This window comes from Spermophilus citellus (genome assembly GCF_964194105.1).
Source record: "Spermophilus citellus genome assembly, chromosome: 14".
Lineage (NCBI taxonomy): Eukaryota > Metazoa > Chordata > Mammalia > Rodentia > Sciuridae > Spermophilus > Spermophilus citellus.
The window spans coordinates 65,229,565-65,247,184 of NC_138194.1; the positions used below are offsets into that span (position 1 = coordinate 65,229,565).

The following is a 17,620-nucleotide window of genomic DNA, read 5'->3' on the forward strand; positions in this document are numbered from 1 at the left end:
AATCTGCTCTGAGAAGATACTGAGTGAACATTATTTTATTTGATAACATAAGGTGCAATATAAGGGGATGGGTACAATCAGAACAATCAGCTGAACCCCCAAATGGAAATTAGGTGATGAAAACATGTCAAGTAAGAAGATAATCTGCATTCTTCATGACAAGGATCCTTCCCTTGGGTCTTTGGGGTAAAGAGGCATTAGCCCACAGTGTAATGCAGAAGGTTATGTGCATGTTTATGTGCACTTATTATGAAGCTTTCATCAAATCTTCAAAAGCGTGTTTCGCCAAAAAGATGATGAGCTTGTGGTTCAGATGCTACCTCTAAAGGGGTGGATGATTTGGGGATACTTAGGAGAATCCAAGCCGCACTGTGCTATTTGACAGCCAGCCACTCAACACGTGTGCCTGTTGAGCACTAGAAATGTGGCCAGTCCCCAGTGAAATGTGCCACGTACATAAACTACACACCAGATTTCAGAGTTAATACAAAAGCAATACAAAACACCTCATTATAATATTTTAATATCAGTTTATATATTGGTTTCAGTGACATAATTTAAATGAATTTTATCTGTCCTCTTTACTCTTTTTAACATGGCAACTGGCAAATTTAAAATGTCATTAGTGGCTCATATTCTAGTTGTGTTACCATGCTGCTCTGAGTATTTCAATTCCTTTTTCTGATCTCATCAGCAGTATTCAAAGTCACTGGCATTCAGTGACAGATGCAGCTGGGATCCCATAAGTTTCTGAGAGCCCAAAATGTGAATGTTCTTGCTCGATTATCATCAAAATATCAAAAGGTTATCAAAGCAACCATTGTCCTAGGAGTGCCAGAGGAGGTGACAAATGAACCATGGAGCTGACCCTCTGGAATCACCTCCACAGAGGGAGGCTCAAGTGGCTGCTTGGGCTGCTCTGGCTCAGGGCCAAGGAAATCTTGCTGAGTCAAGACCACCATGGCCAGCAGGATGGTTCTTAAACTCTGCTCCCCTCCTCTGAATTCTCAGTCTCCTGTAAGAATGTGTGAGGAGGCTCTGGCTTTCTAGCCAGGCAGATAGAACTAGACCAAGCAGGTGGAGCAAGGGGGTAAGGTGTGGAACCTTCTTTACATTCACTGTCAAAATGATTTTAATTAGGAATTTCCAGAAGCTCTCAATGAATTCCAACTTTGTTCTTTCAGACAGTACTATGCTTACCTCACGGACACACAGTGCAAGCGCGTAGGAACGCAGTGCTGGGTGTTTGGGTGAGTATCTGTCATTTGGGAATTGTCAAAACCATGTCAGCCCCTAAATTTCAGGTGGTATTTCTTGGCCTGTGTTCAGTGCCTCCCCGTGCATTTCTCTATGAAGCCAGGTGAACAAGGTTTGCTATTTTCTTTTTTGTTTTGTTTTCTTATGTATCTTTCATTTTTGACATTTCCTTCCCTGATTTACTTGGCAAATTATCAAAAAGATGGTGTAGAAATTGCTCTCTTTTAGAAAAAAAATATTAGGAAGTCAGAGAATATTTGCCACATAGAACTCAGACCTTGTCTTATGAAATAAACTTCAAAAAGAATGGACCAGTAGAATTTCCTCAGAGAATTTCCTCTTGAGTTTGGGGCCTCATCCTGATGTGGGCCTACCTACACTTCATGTTATCTTGACAGCAGAGGACCCCTGGAGACAGCTGCTTGCTATATACCAAACTCTAATTGTATTAGTCAAAGAATTCACACAGCCACATGGCTATAATTTATTGTTTTATTGCATACACAAATGCTTTATCTTAATTTGCTATTATTTAGTATGAAGGAGACTGTGGCTTATCTATTTTGAGCCCCCCCCCCCCCGATTAAACTGAGCCCCTTTTTAGTGTTTCAGGAAAGTCATTCTCTACTTAAACATTAATCATTTACCATCTCATTTAGCAACCAGAGTTCCCAAGATCCAGACTTCACATGCCTGAAGCTTTTGTGTCCCAATTGTCCATGGTAGCCCTGCTTCCAGCACTGCTCTGTTCACAGAGGATCTCCTGACCCTTGGCTTGCCAGTTACAGCCACTTTTTTTTACCCCACTCAGTGTTGCTGGCACCAAAGTCAGGCTGAGCTGAGGGTCAGCAGACCAGTACCGAGTTGGGATCCCTAGTGCCTGCTCCTCAGGAAACCCACATGTTTATTTACCTTTTAACCTTGCAAAACCAAGATAAGGATCCACGCATGCACCAGAGGAGGGGAGGGCTCTGAATTCCAAGGACCTACAACTTGGCCCCCTTGCTCAGCCCTGGAAAAATCAGATATTTACATTTGAACTGAGTAAAGGGGCGAGTGGCAGAGCTGTGCAGAGGGAGGTCCCACCCTGGGGCAGGAGGAGGTGGAGGTAGGTGGTATCCCAGCTGGCAGGCTAAACACAGGCTCCCTGTGCCTGGACCTCTGGCCTCAGCCCAGACTAACTGCCATTTGAGTCTTGGTATGAAAAAAATGTTAACCTTCCAGAAGGTTGTGTTGATCAGGACTCCCCCTAGTGGATGGGGCCAGTGGCTAGTGGTTAAGGGAGGCCCTGTGCTATTGGGTTTAGTGCATCTTTGTTCCCATCACTTCTTACCACTGCGCAGACCCTGCCCTGGCCTCTCATTTGGGCTAGTGCTAGAGCCTCCCTATCCGCTCTTGCCTTTTCCTAACTGCCACCACAAGGTCAGGTCATATTCAAATGTAAATCTTATTGGGTTACACCCTGTGCCCAAAACCCTTTAGGGCCCCCCAGACTAAAAGCCAAACATGAGGGAGGCCCTCAAAACCCACATTACCTGAGCCTATTTTGACCCCCTTCCCCTGCCTCTCAGCCCTGCCTGTGCCTGTAGCCCAGGCCTCAGCTACAGATAATCCCATAGCTGGCCTCTCATTTCCTTCTAGTTTTGGCTCAGCTGTCACCTCCTCAGAGATGTGTCCACAAGCACAGAACTGTTTAGCTAAGACTCCTGTACACCCAGGAGCAGATCAGACCTGCAGTGGCTGACTTGGAAGCACTGGGCTTTAAAAACACTTGAGTTGGCTATGAAGTCAGTTGAGTGGGTCCTGACCAGCATTTTAAAATGAAATAATAGAGCCTGGTGCAGTGGTGCACACCTGTAATCCCAGCAGCTTGGGAGGCTGAGACAGGAAGATCACGAGTTCAAAGCCAACCTCAACAAAAGTGAGGCACTAAACAGCTCAGTGAGACCTTGTCTCCAAATAAAATACAAAATAGGGCTGGGATGTGGCTCAGTGGTGGAGTGCCGCTGAGTTCAATCCCCAGTACAAAAAAGAAAGAAAGAAAGAAAAAGAAATGGAATAGAAAAATGCCAGAGTAAGATGCTAAAGGAAAGAACAACAATTCAGTTAAAGTTCTTAATTGACTTTATTTTCTACTTTAGAGTCAGGTAATACTTTGTTCTATAAAATAGAGCAGGTGTTTCAAAGAGCAAAGTAGAAGTTGATTTTACAGACAGAAAAGAGCTGAAGAAAGCAGAAACAGAGGAAAAAGTGGATTGGTCATTTCAAAGTTCCTCTCCTTATAATGGGGGACAAGAGGACAGCAATAGGAAAAGAACTGATTGGTTAACATCAGATTATTTCCATTTACCTCTTTTTGTGTGTGTAAGGATTAAGGCAGAAGGAGCTTCATATTATCATGCCAGTTAGAACTGACTGTTTGGGAAGGTTGGTTTTTCTCTCTCCTGGGACTTGAGCATGAGTGACTCCACTTTGATTTTTAGCCTGGCCTGTTGGGACCTTCAGCAGGAGCTTAGTTGAAAACAATGGCTTCCTAAAATTTCTGTTTGACAAAGGAAGCAAAAAACTTTGAGAAACTTATGTTTTAGTGGTATGACCTGGGTCGAGAGCAGAGGGGTCACAGTGGAAGATGTGTTTCCTACCCTTTCTAGTCATCTGTCACCACGTTTTAGAAAAGTCTGGTTGAATATCCAGATACCTTGCATAATAAACCCCGGACATTCTTTCTGCCTTAAGGGTAGACAGTCACACCATATCCTAGACCAAATCCCCATTGTAGGAGTCCTTCAGGAAGTCTCAAAGATGGACTTCCTACCACTGTGCAGGCTGAAGCAATAGGAGTCTTAACTTCCATCTGGCATTAAAATGATCACTGACTAGACTTCAGGATGACAGCAAAAAGCCTCTGTGTGTATTCCTCAACCAGAATTAGGCTTTCTCACACATAGGCTGCTTTATTGGGGAGAGGGGGCAGTGGTCAAGTGGTCTTTATAAATCCAAAGCAGCTCTCCTTAAACCTTGTCTGTTTGGGGTTAGGAGAAAAGATAGTCCCCAGCTCTCTAAAGATAATGTCAATCTCTGTGCTTTACCGAAGTGGTTCTGATTCCAGGCATTCCATTGTTTAGAGCATGCCACATGTGACCTTTGTGTCTGCCAGTAGACAGGGACCAAGGCCATCTGGTTCCCTCTTGCCTTTTTAGGGAATACCCATGTGAGTGTGTCAATTCCTGCATGTCCAGATTCTGGCTTAAGCAAGGAACACAAAAATTTTTTAAAAAAGAAAAGAAAAAAAAATGGAGTCCTGAAAATCATGTCCCTCTGGCCATTCCTATATCCTCACCTTCTCTGTTCCTGCCTTCTACCTCTTGAGTCTTTATAAAGGTCTACTGTTGTTCTTCAGTGTCTTAAGTAAGGGAAAACAAAGAGAGGTGTGAGTGTTTAGTTGTGGGGGAGGGGGGTGTATTTTACCACTTTTGTATTTAGAAACATTTCCAAATTGAGAGACTAAAGGGTTTATATCACCAGTAAACACAGAGGATTTTGATCTGGAAATCCTTAGAAGGCTGGCAGTGAAGGTGATGAATGCTTTCAAGTTATTGAGAGACTCTGCTAGAAGACTCTCACTCTGCATAGTGAGCTGCCTTACAGAGGTGCGAGATACGCTGTGCCTGAGAAGGCACCCAGGGGCATCGAGACAGGAGGCCACCCTAGATGGTAAGAGAGGCTCTGAATTACATGATCCTGGGTGCCTGTAGCTGTTCAAATCTGTGGGTCAAGATTTTGGTTTGGGAGGAAGAAAAAGATGAAAAATATTATTCTAAAGAAAGTACAGTGGGCTAAAACAGTATCATTTGGTAGGGTACCTGCCACCTTCATCTGGGGCAGAAAACTTGTGAGCACTTAACATTTTGATTCAATTGTACACGTTTCGGGTAATGTATGTGGCTAGTAAGATGAATTAGGAAGTCACGTCTATAATCCCAGCAACTCAGGCTGAGGCAGGAGGATCACAAGTTCAAGGCCCACCTAGGCAACTTAGTGTCACCCTATCTCAAAATAAAAAGGGCTGGGGATGTAGCTCAGTGGTAGGGCACTCCTGGGTTCAATTCTCAGTACCACGAAAGTAAGGAAATAAGAAAGAAAAGTTGAATTCAATTAATATTTAACCTCTTGTTTTCTATCTAATTAGGGTCATTGGTTTCCTGGAAGCTATTGTTTGCATAAAATTTGGACAAGATCTCTTCTCTAAGACCCAGATACTTTATGTTGTGCTTTGGCTTCTCTGTGTGGTAAGTCACTGCGTTTTTACCTGAGGTGGTGTATTAGCCGAGCTCCCTGGTGTCTTGGAAGTTAGCAAGAGGAATAAAGTTCTCTTGTGCATCAGGTTTCCTTAGAAATTCAGAGGAGGATATTCTTATAATAACCCCAGATTGACCATCAATCTGAAGTTCAAGAATAAAACACCGAAGACCACCCAGCATCTGAATTGGGACACCTTGCCTTGGCAGGTTCCAGATAAGTGCCCTCAGCTGGGGCAGCACCCATGCACTTATTTTATGGACAGGACTTTACCCGCACATGCTAAGCATTTAAGTACTGCCATGAAGGGACAAGGGACAATGCCTCTTCCTTCATCTCATCATAATGGCTTATACATTTTAACATGCATGTCACTGTATGTCACTTTATACATGTGCATATATAAAAGTGACATGGTTGGTAGACACTATAAGAGCTTTTGAAGGTGATCAGATCATGGGATTTCTGCCCTGTGGACCAACTTGAGGACACCAGTCTGTGTGAGAGGAACCTCTGCCCGAAAGGGAGTTGGCCAGAGGGCCGGTCACCTGGCCCAGGGCTCCAGCTCCATTGTCCCCACGCTTTCCTCTAAACTTGAAATAAGTTCTTCCTAGCTTGGACATTCTGTCACTGCACTTCTTCGTTTGCTTGAAGTTATTATTTTAGAGAGGAGTTCTCATTTTACATTTGAGCTTAAGAGTTTTTCTTTGCTCTATAAAATTCATTTGAGCTTTAAAAAAATGTTTTGTTTTGTTTTTTAAGAATATTTTAGAGATACTTGCAAGTAAAGAGAATAGATGTCCCCTTGGGTGTCTATCATCTAGTGTCAGCAGTAACGAACTCACGGCCAGTCTTTGTCCGTTTGTACCCTTTCCACTCTCCCCAGCCCAAACTATTTTTGAAGCAGATCCAACTTTAACATTTCAGGATATATCCTAATGAAAAATGCCTTTTTTGTTTTCACTTTTTATAACCACCATGGTATTGTCACATCTGAAAAAGAACTAACAGTATTTCTTGAATATTATCAAATATCTGATCCATGTTCAAGTTACTAATTTTGACTTAAATGTCATGTTTTTTACAATTTCTCTGAACCAGTATCCACCCTTCCCAAGTAGTTGTCATGCCTCTCGAGTCTCGTTCAGGAAGTTTCCCTTTGGTCTCTCTCTTCCTCACAGCGTACTTGTTGAAGAAACCAGCTCTTTTGTCCTTTAGATTTTTCCCACAGTCTGAATTTTACTGATTTCATCTTGTCCTGTAATTTGACATAATTTTTTGTCCTCGGTATTTTCTATTATTCAGCAGTTGGATCTAGAGACTCAATCATGATTCAGGCCTTTTTTTTGTGGAGTCTATTTTTAGAGTTACTTGTTATGAGTCCTAACAGTGCCTGGGCAACTTGAACCTGTTGCATCCTGTTTCATCTTGAACGATATCAGGGAACAGAACAATATCTCTTTTCTACTTAAAAGAATTAATGCTCAAAAGTATTTTTCTGTCTAGTGAGACCAGAGTAGGGAATCAGGGTGTGTGTCAGATGTACGTGGAGATTTTCTGCTGTTCTTAGATTTCTCTCCAGCACAGGCTCCTCAGGTTTGGATTGGAATGTGGTCTGGCTGCCTGGACAGAGGTGGCTGCTACCCTTGCCTGGAACCAGAGAGCCACAAGATCCACAGAACGGGTGGTGCCTGCAGGGTCCCTGGGAAGTGGTAGAGGGTCATTCTCACCGCAGTGCCTCCTGGGCCTCCCAGGTGCATGTCATACATAACCCTTAAGTCCTGACCCCTTCAATCCCCAGTGTGATGGAGTTTATTTTATTCACACCTGTCTCCTCAACCTTGCACTTCTTGTTTACAAAGAATAAGTTTTAATCGCTTAAATCCCAGTGCCCCCACTGTCTTGAGCACAGGGGCTGATGTGTAGGAAACGCTTTGCAAATGGGTGGATAAGGAAGAATGAGTGGAGAGACAAACACACAGAGTCCTACAGGTGGACTGAGACATTCAGACGGAGGCAGTGAGAGTGGCCAGTGGCTTAGGAGGATGGTGGTCTGTGGAGGAGCAAGAGTGAAGGGGGTGAGTTGGAGGAGGAGATGGAGAGGACCCCCTGCTAAGGAAGGGCTTTGCTGGCTGTAGGTGGAACCCCAGAAATTTTTGAGAAAACAGTGTGGTCTGATTTGTGTCCCAGAGGAACACCTTTCAGGTTTGGGGGTCTAGAGGGAAGATGGGTGGGGCCTGGGGGTGCAGTCAGAGGGTGTTACGGGGAAGTAGATAAGGAGTAGTTGAGATGGGACCAAGGCAGAGATGTTGAAGTGCAGAGAAAGGTCTGGCTTAAGAGTTGGTCAAAGGTCAACAGGATGCTTTTCTTGTGATAGCTGGGAAGGGACTTGAGGGCAGCTCCAGGCTTTCCAGTTTGTGTTAATAACAGACTGGGGGATGTGGGAGAAGCCATGAAAGGGGGAGCACACTTGGTTTAGAGTTGGGGTTGGAGAGACCTTTCACATTTACAGGTAAAGGCATCTGTTTCTTTGGCAATTCTGTCTGTCCAGTAACACTGGGAAGGCTCAGGAGCCATGTCCATGTGTAGGGTTACAGAGATTAGGTTCCCCATCTAGGCACTGGCTGTGGGGTGGGATTAGGTGAAGAAGTTCAAGACATATCTCAAAAGGAGAAACTGACTGAGCACGAGATTCCAGGGAGCAGACACATTTAAGAAGTAAGAAGGCACATAAGGAGTAACCACAGGACAGCAGGACTTTGGAGACAAGCAGAATCCTTTGAAGACAAACAGATTGGCATCATCTTTGATGAGAGACATGGAGAAGGATGTGGCTCAAAAAGAGGCTTCTAGATGAGATGACCAGGGGTCCTTTATTATTTCTACTATTATACAAATAGATAATAAGCTTAAAGAAGGAAAAAGTTTATTTGGCTCACAATTTTGGAGGTTTCAACTCATGATCATCTAGCTCTATTGCTTTTGGGCCTGTGGAGAGGCAGCACGTCATGGTGGGAACACGTATGGAGCAACTTCATGGCCTAGAAATAAAAGAAAGGAAAGAGGGAGGGCCTAGGGTCCCTCCAAGGACATCCCTGCAGTGACATAAGACTTCCCACTAGGTCCCATCACTTGAAGGTTTCCACCAGCTCCCAGTAGCCCAAGCTGGGGATTAAGCCTTTAACACATGAGTCTTTAGGGGAGATTCAAAGTCCAGACTATAGCAGGTCCCCACTGCCTTGCACATTTACTGATTGAAGAAGCATGGAAACAAGGTCCTGGCTTTTTTTCATATCCACAGCCTCTGTTAAAGAGCAAGATTGATGTCTAACATAGGAGTGAGGGCATCATAATTCAACAAGAGAGCATTAAGTTACACCCTGCCCTCCCCCACTACTCCGAGAAACAAAAGCCCCCAATCATTCCCCTTGCTTGGCAAAAGAACCTACACAGAGCTTGAGATGAATGAGGAAGCAAAGATCTCGTATGCTGGTTGATACGGTTGTCCAATCAATCATCATAAATTGCCATGCTCATTCCCACACCATGGAAGCCAAGCTGAGTTTTGACCCTCATGGCCTCCAACACCCACGGTCAAACGCCCAGCTCTCACCCTGCAAAGTTTTCTTTTCGCCCTCCCCTTTTCACTCCTCTTTAAACAAAATCTGTACAGTTACTATTTTAAACCTGGGCCTTGACATTTTAAGTGGGTGCATGCCTAGATTTCCAGAGGTGTGACTGCAGACCTATAAATTATAAGCTTTTGTCTCCTGGAATAAGTATAAAATGGGCTTCTTGTACTCAGGTGATGTTGTAGATCTGGCAGCCATGGCTTGCCCTTTGTGTGGCCATCATGAATGATAAGCACCTGCCGCTGCCACCTGCCATTGTTTGCCTGGCTCCTCTGTAAACCCAGCTCTGTCTGCTGCTTGCTGCTGGAGAGAGCTCCTACTGCTGCCACCTGCCCTCCCCAGTCTGGCACTGAGGAAGGGATGAGCCCTGCGCTCCTGCCCTCTGGTGGCCAGAACTTGCAATGACAGTCTAGTGGTGTGATATGCCACTCCACTCCCAGCCCCACCCCACAGCCAGTGCCTGGATGGGGAACCTAATCTCTCTCCCCTGTATGAAGCCCAGGATGACCTGTTTGTTCTTTGTAAAGGACCTGTCACACACGTAGTCTATTCCTTGCCATTCATCTCATGCGATGAAAACAGTACATTTAAAGTTGGCATGTGTAAGAAATCTGGGCAAGTATTAGAATATACTAGAAGTTAGAAGTCATTTTCATTTTATAATTTTAATATAGTCACTCACTGCCTAACTCTCTGATGGGAGAATATGAGCTTCTTTTAATCTATAGAAGTGTGCCAGCTTGCATATGGATTTAACCCATTTTGTCCTAGATGTGAAATACCTAGAAAAACTTAAGTTGAGCCACAAATATACCACTTATGGTAACTTTGAAATAATTGTTATATTTGTAGAGGTCTCTTCTTTTAAAAAGCAGTAGGTAAATGAGTAGTGTTTTGTGTGTGTGTGTGTGTGTGTGTGTGTGTGTGTATTTGTATGTATATATAAGAAAACATAAGATATGTATATGTGAATATATAAGAAAGCATGAAAATATATAAAAAGGACATATAAGCTCTTTATTATGATTTCCAACCCACTTTAGTGCACCTTCATCATTTTCATTGAAATATTTACAGAATTGAAAACTTGAGACTCAGTGGGTTTGATATAAAATGAATTAGTGGCTCTTGTGTTTTATGTTCTCTTGCCACCATGTCACTCTTGCCACCATCACTATTCCCACTTTGTTGATGTGGAGGGGCACACCAGCTAAGCACTGGGCCTCCTTTCTGTTTTGGAACTTAAGAGGACACTGTGCACTCAGCAAACACTCAGCAATTATTGCTGACATTTAAAGGAACTGGGCTGAACCAGACTCCAAGCTGCAGGGTCGAGAGATCACAGCCCAGGCCTCCCCTACCTGTCTTGGCTCCACCTACCAGACCATAGGTTGCAGAGCAGATACGATTGGCATTTAATTTTCTCATGATGCTTTTATTTCTTGGGTAATGGATAAGTTAGGTGAATGGATAGAGATATAAAGATATGTAAACATAAAATCAATATTTGTTTATATCAATAGCCATCTCTAAAACTTGGACCCAGGGGTATTGAGAGATCATGTTTTCCCATGCACTAAATGTGCATTCTTAGGAGCTCATTCACCTCTTGAAGGCTTAATTCCTCTTCTGTAAAATGTAGGGGAATAACTAATGGTCTCTGAGGTGACCTTCTAGATCTGAACCTGTGATTCTTGGAAATAACGTAAAGTATTCTCCTGAGAGGGTCCCACCATGATTTCACAGTTGTTCCCATAGTTGGGGTGAGCTGACAGGTAATGACAGGTATACAGGCATCTGCAGGGAACCCAGCAGGAGAGATGAGGCTGATTAATGGGATGGTTTGGTGTAAGTGGCTCCCGAAGCTTGGGTTCTGAAGGACGGGCTGTCACTTTGTTTTGGTTGCCTCACTTGCAGCCTGGAAGGTGAGGCCAGTCCTCTCTCTGCCCTTCTTCTCTCCTCTGGCTCTATGGAGCCAGAGACTTTCCTTTCAGTTTCTTGACATATTTTGAAATTTTGGATTCTTGTACAGTCTTCCCTCGGTGTCCATGGGAAATTGGTTCCAGGAGACCCCATAGAAATCAAAATCTACTGGTGCTTGGGTCCCTCATGTCAAATGGAGTAATATTTACACCTAACCAATGGCTCCTCCTTCTGTGTTCTTTAAATCATCTCTAGATGACATACAATCCCTAACATACCGTAAAGGCTATGCAAATAGTTATTTAGGGAATGATGATGAGAAAAATAAGTCTGCATGTGTCCAGTACAAACATAATTTTTTTTTTTGCATCTGCATCACTCTTTACTTATAAAGCCAAACCATTTCTTTTTTTTTTATTGGTTGTTCACAACATTACAAAGCTCTTGACATATCATATTTCATACATTAGAATCAAGTGGGTTATGAACTCCCATTTTTACCCCAAATACAGATTGCAGAATCACATCGGTTACACATCACATTTTTACATACTGCCATATTAGTGACTGTTGTATTCTGCTACCTTTCCTATCCCCTACTATCCCCCCTCCCCTTCCCTCACATCTTCTCTCTCTACCCCATCTACTGTAATTCATTTCCCTCCATGTTTGTTATCCCATTCCCCTCATAACCTCTTATATGTAATTTTGTATAACAATGAGGGTCTCCCTCCATTTCCATGCGATTTCCCTTTTTTCTCCCTTTCCCTCCCACCTCATGTCTCTGTTTAATGTTAATCTTTTCTTCCTGCTCTTCCTCCCTGTTCTGTTCTTAGTTGCTCTCATTATATCAAAGAAGACATTTGGTATTTGTTTTTTAGGGATTGGCTAGCTTCACTAAGCATAATCTGCTCTAGTGCCATCCATTTCCCTGCAAATTCCGTGATTTTGTCATTTTTTAGTGCTGCGTAATACTCCATGGTGTATAAATGCCACATTTTTTTTTTATCCATTCATCTATTGAAGGGCATCTGGGTTGATTCCACAGTCTAGCAATTGTGAACCAGACAGAGACACTTCAAAGAAAGAAAACTACAGACCAATATCTCTGATGAACAAACATAATTTTTTAAAAAAATATTTTTGGTCCATGGTTGGTAGAATCCAAGATGCAGAACCTGTGGGTGCGAAGGGCTAAGAGTATGTACTCTTTTTTTTTGCTTAACTCGGAGTGTCCTTTTGCATAGAATCTTCAGAGATGCTTGCTTTTGAGAGGCTTATGTGGCTCAGCCTTTCCTGAGGCAGGAAATGGACCAAGGCCCATGCCATCTTGGGTGTGGTGCCAGTTGAATGGCCATGCAAAACAGGGCTGGAGGCTGGCCCTGCCTCTGAGCGCCCACTGACCAGCCTTTCTCATTACGCTCAGGGCCTTACAGAGCATTTGTTTCCTCTTTATGTTTCCTATCCACTTAAAAAAAGAAAACAAAAGAACCGGGGTCGAGGTGAGGCCTCTGACACAGAAAAGCCATGAAAAGCGAGGGCAGTGTTGTCCTGCTGAGCTCTGCCGGGACACGAGGGTGTTTGTCCTCCATGTCCTCAAGTAAAACTTCCTTTTCATTCAGAAATCCTCTTCCCCACGCTGAGCCCCTCTCACTCTCCCCAGTGATAGGGAAGGGTAAAGAGGATGGGCCATGAAAATCAGAAGCCCGGAGCCACATGTCCTCTCTGTGGAACTTGCCAAGCTGCTAGGAAACACATCCCACCCTCTTTCACGTCTGAAGTGGCCTCTTGTTCTGAGAGCAGCCTCACACAGGGTGGCTGCGGCCTCCTCATCATCTTTCCTATCAAAAGCTATGGGTGTTCACCGCTCTCCCAAGCCCTGCTCATCCCCTGGGATCCCATCTCTGCCATATCCAGCAATTTTGTAAGCAGCATCCGTAGACGGGTGGCAGGAATGCACTGAGCCAATTTCTGTGAATTTGCACCGAAACCCTGAAGTTCTAGAAAATGGGGAACTTCTGTGCATCATCATTTATGAGCAGCTTCGTGCCTGCTGTTTTGTCTTCCAGGCCTTCACTACATTCCTCTGCCTGTACGGCATGGTTTGGTACGCGGAGCACTACGGACACCGAGAAAAGGTACAGAAGGAGAGCAGAGATGGCCTTGGTTTGAAATAGCTGTCTGTTCTTGGAGGGTTGCCTCCCAGCTACTGATGGAAGAAGGTGGCGAGGTGTCCCCCTGGGAGCTCTCCCCATCTCACCCCTGTAGGGACCTGACTAGGTCAGAGTTCATGCCTGTCAGCGCTGGCCCTGCTGAGGCTGGCCTCCTTAGTAGGTCAATATTTTTTTAATCTTCCTTTTGTAAAGAATTTAAATCTTAACTATATGTTTTTTTGTTTTTTGTTTGTTTTTGTAGTGCCGAGGCTTGAACCCAGGGCCTTGTGCCTGTGAGGCAAACACTCTACCAACTGAGCTATTTCCCCAGCCCTTTAACTATGTGTTTAAAAAAAAAAAAAGAGGAAAAAGTGGGAGAGGCCTGGACCGATCTGGGAAGTCTGGGTTTATTCCTGAATCTTCTACTTTGAGCAGACCTTTTGTGTCCCAGCCCAGGCTTCCCATCTGCAAAACATCTGCCTGTCCTCCTCTTAATAGATAGGAGGATTAAAGGAGGAAACAGGTGTGAATAGGTTTAATAATGTTTTTGTAAAGTAAAAAATCATGCTTTCACCCTTTACTCATATCTTTAGTCTCAGGAGCTAAAGGCACATTCTAGAAGGTGATTCTGTATGTCCTAGCAGAAAAGCCTTGATATTCCAGCCCAGAAACAGTCATGAGGTTTTTGTGACTCCCTGGTGATCTCAGCCTAGGATCCCTGAGCCTCCTCCTAGACATGCCTGAACCCCCTCACTAAGCTGTGTGTCTCTCTAGACCTATTCAGAGTGTGAAGATGGCACCTACAGTCCAGACATCTCCTGGCATCACAGGAAAGGTACAAAAGGTATTGTTGCTTCGTTCATTGTTTAAAACAATGGGTCCTCTGCCCCTGCAAGGCCCAGTAGATTTGGGATCAGTAGGCATCCCCTGAGTGTTGGTGGCATAGGCCTCAAAGGTTCTCAGGCCTGCTCATTGAGTACCACCTGTTGCTTGTTAAGCATTCACGGAATCTGCGGAGATGCTTGCTTTTAAGAGGCTTGTGTGGTTCAGCCTTTCCTGAGGCAAGAGATGGAACGAGGTCCACACCATCTCAAGCACCCCAATGGGAATGTTCTCCCTCTTGGCTTTCCCAAGAGTGGAGTTAAGAAGAATTGTTTGCTGGGAGGAAAGGACTTTCGGAAGAGGTGGATCAGTTTAATCACATTTTTCCAGGAGCCAAGTAGAGCAAGAGGGATATCAGTAGTGTAGTTAGGGACCTCCATTAGCCTCTTTCAAGAGCACATTTTGGAAAGAATGGGGCCACTTGATATGTGAAAGAATTAGGTTTATGGAATAGTGACCCTAAAGAGGCCCCATTATTCCATTCTTATGAGCTGATGGGGAGGCAGGGCTAAGGGGAGAGAGTTATGAATGCTAAAAACAGGTCCCAGAATTGCCCAGAGAAATTGGGGCCTGAGAATAAGGCAATTCTCCTGAGCAATTGCCCTCCCAAGTCCTTCCAGGGCCATCAAGCTCATTAGAAATCACCCTGGGCAGACACTAGTGTGCATCCTGAGTTGGTGGCCACCCTCTTAAGGACAATTTCTCCCAGATCAAGGAGTCATTCAGCAGCCCCTTGGAATGCTGATGTCAGCGGGCAGAGGGTTCCCCAACCTGCCTTCTCAAGAGCCATCCCCTTACAGATAATCCTGGGAACTTCTGGTCTTCATTGGAAGAACTGAGCAGTGATAAATATATTTATTACATTGAATAGTGAAAAATGAAACCGTCAAAGTCTTCAGAATGGTAAAATAATCTTTTAGACTAAGACCAATGATACTTTGAAGACAGAACTCAGAACATTTTTTTTTTTTTAATGACTATCTTAGAGATTTCCCACAAGGTTGGATCCAAACCCAGGAACCCAGGGACAGAGAACCCTTTGGCTTGACTGCTAGGTCAGGGGTTGGCTGCAGATGCCATCAGAAGACAGAACCAGCCAATATGATTGTGATTCCAGGGCTGTACATCATGGGCTCATAAAGGTGTCAATCTCAATATCAGCTTTAATTTAGCCAGGTGTGATGGTGTACATCTGTAATCCTAGCTACTGGGAAGGCTGAGGCAGGAGGATCACAAGTTCAAGGCCAGCCTGTTGCCAATGTAATAAGATCCTGTGTCAAAAAAAGAAAAACCTTTCATTTTATATTATCACAAATCCTTGCAATTTAGCATTTGGAGACCTTGGAATGTAGCCCCTCAGGATATAGAAACTCAGGTAAATCTGTCCTTTTGCAAGGCTTTAGCCTTTAGCCATTTTAACAGATTGTGGTTTAAGTTTTAATTGTCCCTCATTTGTGCTTTGATTTCATTTGTAGTCTCACTTATGGTCCCCATCACACAATCTACCTTACAGGTGTAAAATTCCTCAGGAACCATCCTGATTTTGTGGGGCTGTTTCCTGACACACCTGAAGCACCAGCTGAACTCATTCAGTGCCCAGTCTCAGTGCCTGGCTTTAGTTTATAAATTGTGGCCACTAGAGGGAGAGCGAGTATCAGGAAAGAGCCTGTTCTTAGCTGGTGGTCCAGGGTGGACTTGAAAGGCAGAGCTATAAATCACAGGAGTAAAGCCCTGGCAGCTCCACAGCCCAAGGTGACAGTGTATTCCGATTCCTTTGGCCAGGTTCTGAAGACAGCCCACCCAAGCATTCAGGCAACAGCGAAAGCCATTCTTCCAGGAGAAGGAACCGGCATTCCAAGTCAAAAGTCACCAACGGAGTTGGGAAGAAATGAAAGACCCTGTTTAATCAAAGATGCTTCAGAGAGTGCCTAGAACTGAGAGGGAAATGGAACTCCTTTGGACCTCCCTCATTTGGACTCCCCGTTAGGAGATAAAAATGTACAGAGCAAACAGGAAGAGGAGAGGGAACTTGGGGTGGGGGGTCATCCTTTGAGAGTGTAAGTCTTGTTTCCCATAGACCTTCCCACACCAGGCAGACCATTGCCTGGATCCTTTGCCAACTTGGGGTCTCTCCTAACTTCATCACTTGGCATGCGGTCACCAGTAGCAGTACAGTGTGTTGGAAGGAAAAAGTAGCTATTTGCCACAGTCGAGAGCAGCTCTGTGCTGGTGTGTTTTGTGGATGCAGCATGAACATCTTCGTTCAGACATGGTTTTAACTGAACTGTTAATGGACTGGTCACCAATTTTTATTTTCATGAATTTGCCTTTCCATTTGATTGATTTGTGTAAGTTCAGTCACTTCTCCATCTTTTATTATTTTATTTGTTGTTGTTGTTGTTGTTGTTTTCAAGTTAGGATGCTTAAAAGCCTTCAGAATCCACTGCTGAAATTGAAATTGGGGGAGGGTTTTGTGTTCCTGTTTAGCAACCTCAGCCCCCTTTATAAGATCATCAGCCACATGGAGGGTGAGCTACAGGCTGAGGAGGGGTCAGCTGCCTGAGTGGGAACCTGGGTAAAGATCAGAACCTTTTTTGTTCCATTCCGAATGTCCTTTGTCCAGACTTATCCACAGCACACAACAGCGACCCTGCTAGAGGGGCAGTGAACGCCGCAGCTCCAACCCCCAGGTGCCTTTTACATGTGCTTGGTTTCCTTCCACCGTGTGTTGCCCACATTGTCTTTTAGTCCCAAGTGAGGTGCTGGTGAGTATTACCTTTCATCTGTGCCATGCTCTAGAACATTCTCCTCATAGTTCACCACCTCTGATGGTTCCCTGTTTGAAATAAAACAGTTCACATTAAAGCCCCTCAAAGGTCTGTCTCTGCAAAATGCTCATTTCTTTGCATCTTATTAATATTTTCATCATTTGTAAGCAGTCTCTGTATTTTTCAGCTGACTTTAGGATCGTGTGTGTGTGTGTGTGTGTGTATGTATGTTTTATATGGTGAGAAGAAAGGACAAAAAGTGTGTACTTTAAAGGGCTTATAGATATACGTGTCCTATTTCTTACCCTTCCCAAGTGATCCTTAGGGAATGAACAGCACAGTCATTGTTTTTCACTATGGTCATGGTTACTGAGTTGGATTTTTTTTCCCCTCTAATAAGTGGCCTGTACCCAGTTGATTAGCTTACAGATATAAACTCGCTGAAAGCAATCTTTTCCTCATTTCACAGAGCACAAGGGTTTCAATATCTTTTCTCCCTTTAAGGAAATCTTTCAACCACCAGAGTGTTGTGTTTTTCTTTGTCTGCAAAAGAATTCCAAGGTGAAGGGGTTAAATGAATCATGCAAAGCCAGGGTCACATCCTATGCTCTGGGCGACTACTTGGTTCAGAGCCACCCACAGACTTGCTCCCACAGCCACACGTGACATGGAGAGGAACAGCAGCAGCCTCTGGCCCACATGATGA

The 17,620-nt window shown here is 44.1% G+C and overlaps 1 protein-coding gene across 1 annotated transcript in view; it reads left to right on the forward strand.

The window, feature by feature from the left end:
• The window catches only part of PTDSS1 (phosphatidylserine synthase 1), a 59,688-nt gene extending 42,646 nt beyond the window's left edge, over window positions 1-17,042 (forward strand). Inside the window, exons 9-13 of the mRNA XM_081266714.1 lie at window positions 1,185-1,250; window positions 5,447-5,546; window positions 13,181-13,249; window positions 14,039-14,108; window positions 15,929-17,042. Coding sequence (XP_081122840.1) covers window positions 1,185-1,250; window positions 5,447-5,546; window positions 13,181-13,249; window positions 14,039-14,108; window positions 15,929-16,038 — 415 coding nt within the window. The 3' untranslated portion in view covers window positions 16,039-17,042. The remainder of the gene's footprint in view (window positions 1-1,184; window positions 1,251-5,446; window positions 5,547-13,180; window positions 13,250-14,038; window positions 14,109-15,928) is intronic.
• The last annotated feature ends 578 nt before the right edge of the window (window positions 17,043-17,620 follow it).